Source organism: Cucurbita pepo, chromosome LG20, assembly GCF_002806865.2.
Source record: "Cucurbita pepo subsp. pepo cultivar mu-cu-16 chromosome LG20, ASM280686v2, whole genome shotgun sequence".
Classification (NCBI taxonomy): Eukaryota; Viridiplantae; Streptophyta; class Magnoliopsida; order Cucurbitales; family Cucurbitaceae; genus Cucurbita; species Cucurbita pepo.
In genome coordinates this window covers 7,397,048-7,401,748 of record NC_036657.1, presented here as the reverse complement: position 1 = coordinate 7,401,748, position 4,701 = coordinate 7,397,048, and the positions used below count along the sequence as shown (strand labels likewise).

The window sequence follows — 4,701 nt, the reverse complement described above, 5'->3', positions numbered from 1 at the left end:
TATATATTTTTTTGTTAATGAAATATTATTAAATTTATTTTATAATTTTTTAATAGAAGTTCTATTAAAAAAATGAAAACTATATATTAAAACAATTCCCAATGTGTTTAATAATGAATTAAACTAAGTTTGTTATTACTAATTCAATAATAAATAATTTTCTTTTATAAAAATTGTAAGAATGGGTTGAACTTCTGGATTCTTCTAATATTATATATATTATTGGAGGATCCACCAAACATATATATATATATATTAAATTCAACTTGCATTATTTATTTTATTTCATGTTTTTAAACTTTATCCTAAAATGAATTTATGTATATCCTAAGGAGACGGCATGAAATATATGTATAAATCAACGAGATTGGAAAATGACGTTCCTTTTATTTAATATATGAATGGATTTCTCGTCTTTGAATCCTAAAATCAAATTGTTACTGCTATTTTTTCGATTTACTCAATTGGTCAATGAAGCTGTTTTAACTGTGTCTTTAGGAATCTATGGTATTTTTAACTTTATGATTGTATTCCAGGTTGAGCACAACATGCTCATGAATCTATTCTTCATATTAGGTGAAGCGGGTGCATTTGGTGGCTCCCTATTTAGTGTTATGCATGAATCTATTCCTCACGTTAGGTGTAGCTGGTGCATTCGATGGTCGGTTATTGAGACATATGGGCCTCAACAATAAGCTTAAAATACATGTAAAAGGCCTCATCATGTGAGTGCCTTTTTAAGGCCCAAACTAAAATAGGATTAAATAAGCCACAAAGATAGGCTTAAAAAAGAGTCCAAAGTGCAAGGAATTTGAAGGTCTTCCTAAACTTTTAGATTGACGATGATACGTAATGGGTCAAAACGGACAATATTTGTTAGTGATAGACTTGGGCTGTTACAAACAGTATCAGAGCTAGACACCGAGCGGTGTGTCAGCGAGGATACTAGGCCTCTAAGAGGGGTGGATTGTAAGATCCCAATCGGTTGAGAAGGGGAACAAAGCATTCCTTATAAGGGTGTGGAAATTTCTCTTTAGCAAACGCGTTTAAATTGTAAGGTTGACGATGATACGTAATGGGCCAAAGTGGACAATATCTTATAGCGGTGAACTTTGGCTGTTATACTTCCGTCACATTCAACTTTGAAAACGTAGTCCAAAATTTGGTAGAAAAGAAAGGTGGATTACGTGAGCTCTAATTCGAGGAATTGAATGTCTTTTATGGTAGAACTCTACGAGCAAATGAAAATTTGTCTTTATTAATTCATTGACACCATAAATTTTATTACTTAACTAACAATATTTCATTTTCTCAACAAACCTAAAACTCGTCTTGTTAGAGTCCACGTCCATCGCTTTAACCTGTTACGTATTGCCGTTAGCCTCACAATTTTAAAATTCGTCTACTGCCCACTTTGGCTCGTTACGTATCACCGTCACCTTCACGATTAGAGAGATGTTTTCACACCCTTATTAGGTAGGATCTCACATTTCAGGATTAATATCGTTTTTTTTAATCTATAAATATAAAATTAAAAGTGCAAAATTAATTTATTATACTTATTTAGTAAATAAATGATTTTTTGTAAGTACAATATTAAAATTTGAATTTTTAAAAATTATATTTAAAAAAAAAAAGACTTATTAAATAAAAAAATAAAAAAATAAAAAACAAATATCCGCATCGTCATTGATACTCCGCCACCACACGCTCTCATTCCCCAAGCCTTCAGCTTCGTTTGTCTGAAAAGCTCTTCGCCATTACCCTTCACGTCTTTCTCTCCTCTCAGTCTTCCTCTTCACAGAAGGGAAAATGGGCACTCGCATTTCCCATTTTACCCCTATCATTTTCCTCTATTTCCTCCTCCTGTCCTCTCCTCCTTCCCCAATCCTTGCCCTAAACATCTCTTCCCTCCTCTCCTCCTTCCCCGACCTCTCCCATTTCGCCGCCCTTCTCTCCGCCTCCTCCATTCTCTCAGATCTCAACCACCGCACCTCCCTCACTCTCCTCGCCGTCCCCAACTCCTACCTCGACGCCTCCTCCGATCTCACCCGCCGCATCCCTCCATCCTCCCTCGCCGATCTCCTCCGCTACCACGTCCTCCTCCAATACCTCTCCCCTTACGACCTCCGTCACATCTCCCCTTCCGGCAAGCTCGTCACCACTCTCTTCCAAACCACCGGCCGTGCCACCAGCGATTTCGGCTCCCTCAACATCACTCGCAACCCTCTCGATGGCATCGTCTCGCTCCATTCCCCTGTTCCTTTCTCCTCCTCCAATGCTACTGTTCTCACTCTACTCAAGAATCTTCCCTACAATGTCAGTATCTTCGCCGTTAATGCTCTCCTTGTCCCCTACGGATTTGATCTCATGGCCTCCGAGACTCGCCCGCCGTTGGGGTTGAATATCACTAGAGCTTTGATCGATGGTCATAATTTTAATGTCGCTGCCTCTATGCTCTCTGCTTCTGGTGTCGTTGAGGAGTTTGAGGCCGATGAAGGCGGCGCTGGGATTACGCTTTTTGTTCCCACTGACACGGCGTTTTCCGACCTTCCGGGGACGGTGAGCCTCCAGTCTCTGTCGGCGGATAAGAAGGCGGTTGTGTTGAAATTTCACGTGCTTCATTCTTATTACCCTCTTGGATCTTTGGAATCCATTGTGAACCCTGTACAGCCGACTCTGGCCACCGAGGACATGGGCGCTGGTAGCTTCACGCTTAACATTTCGCGAGTGAATGGCTCGGTTGGGATCAATACAGGGATTGTTCAAGCATCGGTGACTCAGACGGTGATCGATCAGAATCCGGTCGCTATTTTTGGGGTTTCGGAGGTGTTATTACCGAGGGAGATTTTCGGGAATAGTCCGATGATGACAACCCAGCCTGGTAATGAAATTGTGTCCAGTGCTCAGCCGCCTGATTCAATGGCCATGTCGCCGGAATCTACTGGACCGCCATTGCATCTTTCATCTCCACCTGGGTATGGTGAGGAAATCCGATCTGTTGCCGTCGCTAATAGCGGGCTGAATTTCTTCATTGCTCTCTGTAGTTGTTGTATAGCATTGTATTGATTTTTCCCCGTGATAATTGCTTTCATGTTGCGGGTCTTCTTCTTCTTCTTCTTCTTCTTCTTCTTTCTCCCATTTTATGAGCAAGCCAATTTTCCTGTTCCTGCAACTGTTCTGTTGATTTCCATGGCTGTCTCTGGTGTAAATTAAAAGAGTTGATAATGATTTTGGGGATCTGGGTTTGTTTCAATTTTGGATTTGCAGATTTCTTAGAAGCATAAATGGTGGAAGAACAGGGGATTTCCTTGCCTGTGGCACAGATCCTTTCTTCCAAAACAGAGATTTCATGGCTCTAATCTCTACACCCAATCTCCAGAGATGAGCTCAGGTAATTTTCATTCATATTTCGATTTCGAACCAGATTCGAAATATGTCGTGCGATATGATCTTGTTACAATTTGATTTTAATGAAATTGCTATTAAGATGGAAGATTATCTCCATAAATCAACACTCTTCTTAAAATGTTTCTAATAATTCAAGCCAGTTGTAGGAAATTTAAGTCAACCCGAGTCAATCATACTCTCCTTTTAAGATGTATACTAGTTGAGTTGGAGGTTCGGTTCGGTTTGGTTAGTAATTCAGAGTTGAGTCGTTAGGTGTTCTATTTGGTTCGATTGGTGATTCAAAGTTGAGTTGTTAGGTGTTCTGTTCGATTCGGTTGGTGATTTAGGGTTGAGTTGTAAAAAGTTCTGTTCAATTCAATTGGTGATTGAGGGTTGAGTTGTTAAGTGTTTTGTTTGGTTCGATTGGTGATTCAGGGTTGAGTCGTTAGGTGTTCTGTTTGGTTCAGTTGGTGATTCAAGGTTGAGTCGTTAGATGTTCTGTTCGGTTATGTTCAGTGATTCAGGGTTGAGTTGTTAGGTGTTTTATTTGATTTGGTTGGGTGATTTAGGGTTGAGCCGTTACATGTTCTATTCAGTTCGGTTGATGATTCAGGGTTGAGTCGTTAAGTGTTCTATTTGATTTGGTTGGGTGATTTAGGGTTGAGCCGTTACATGTTTTATTCGGTTCGGTTGATGATTCAGTGTTGAGTCGTTAAGTGTTCTATTTGGTTCAGTTGGTGATTTAGGGTTGAGCCATTACGTGTTCTGTTCGGTTCGATTGATTATTCAAGGTTGAGTCGTTAAGTGTTCTATTTGGTTCAGTTCGTGATTTAGGGTTAAGCCATTACCTGTTCTGTTCGGTTCGGTTGATGATTCAGGGTTGAGTCATTAGGTGTTTTCTTCAGATCAGTTGGTGATTCAGAGTCGTGTTGTTAGGTGTTCTGTTCGATTCGATTGGGGATTCAGGGTTGAGTCGTTTAGTTCGTTTCTAGCTAAATTGATAAAATTATCCTTAAACTTTACATTTGATGTTTCATCGAATGTCAAATATTTTTAATGTTCGTGTAAGGTCAATTGAAATTTTTTATTTTATCCAATCAAAATTTAGAAAAATAATTAATTTTGGAAAATGTAAAATTAATGTCACATTGATTTCACAACTTCTAGGGTCATTAATATTGAAATTCTGATTCTTTATTTTTAGCATACAAAAAATTAATTTAATTTATTTATTTATAATAAATATAAATTTCAAAATAGTCTACGAAATGTCTCATCACATGAACTAAGTCTATTCAATCACACGTGAAT

General features: G+C 38.8%; 1 protein-coding gene across 1 annotated transcript; it reads left to right on the top strand.

Moving 5' to 3' along the window:
• The first annotated feature begins 1,701 nt into the window (after positions 1-1,701).
• Positions 1,702-3,256, top strand: LOC111782467 (fasciclin-like arabinogalactan protein 4). The gene has a single exon (XM_023663220.1). It carries the CDS (start codon positions 1,813-1,815, stop codon positions 3,067-3,069), a length of 1,257 nt encoding a protein of 418 aa, XP_023518988.1. The 5' UTR covers positions 1,702-1,812; the 3' UTR covers positions 3,070-3,256.
• Positions 3,257-4,701: the final 1,445 nt, after the last annotated feature.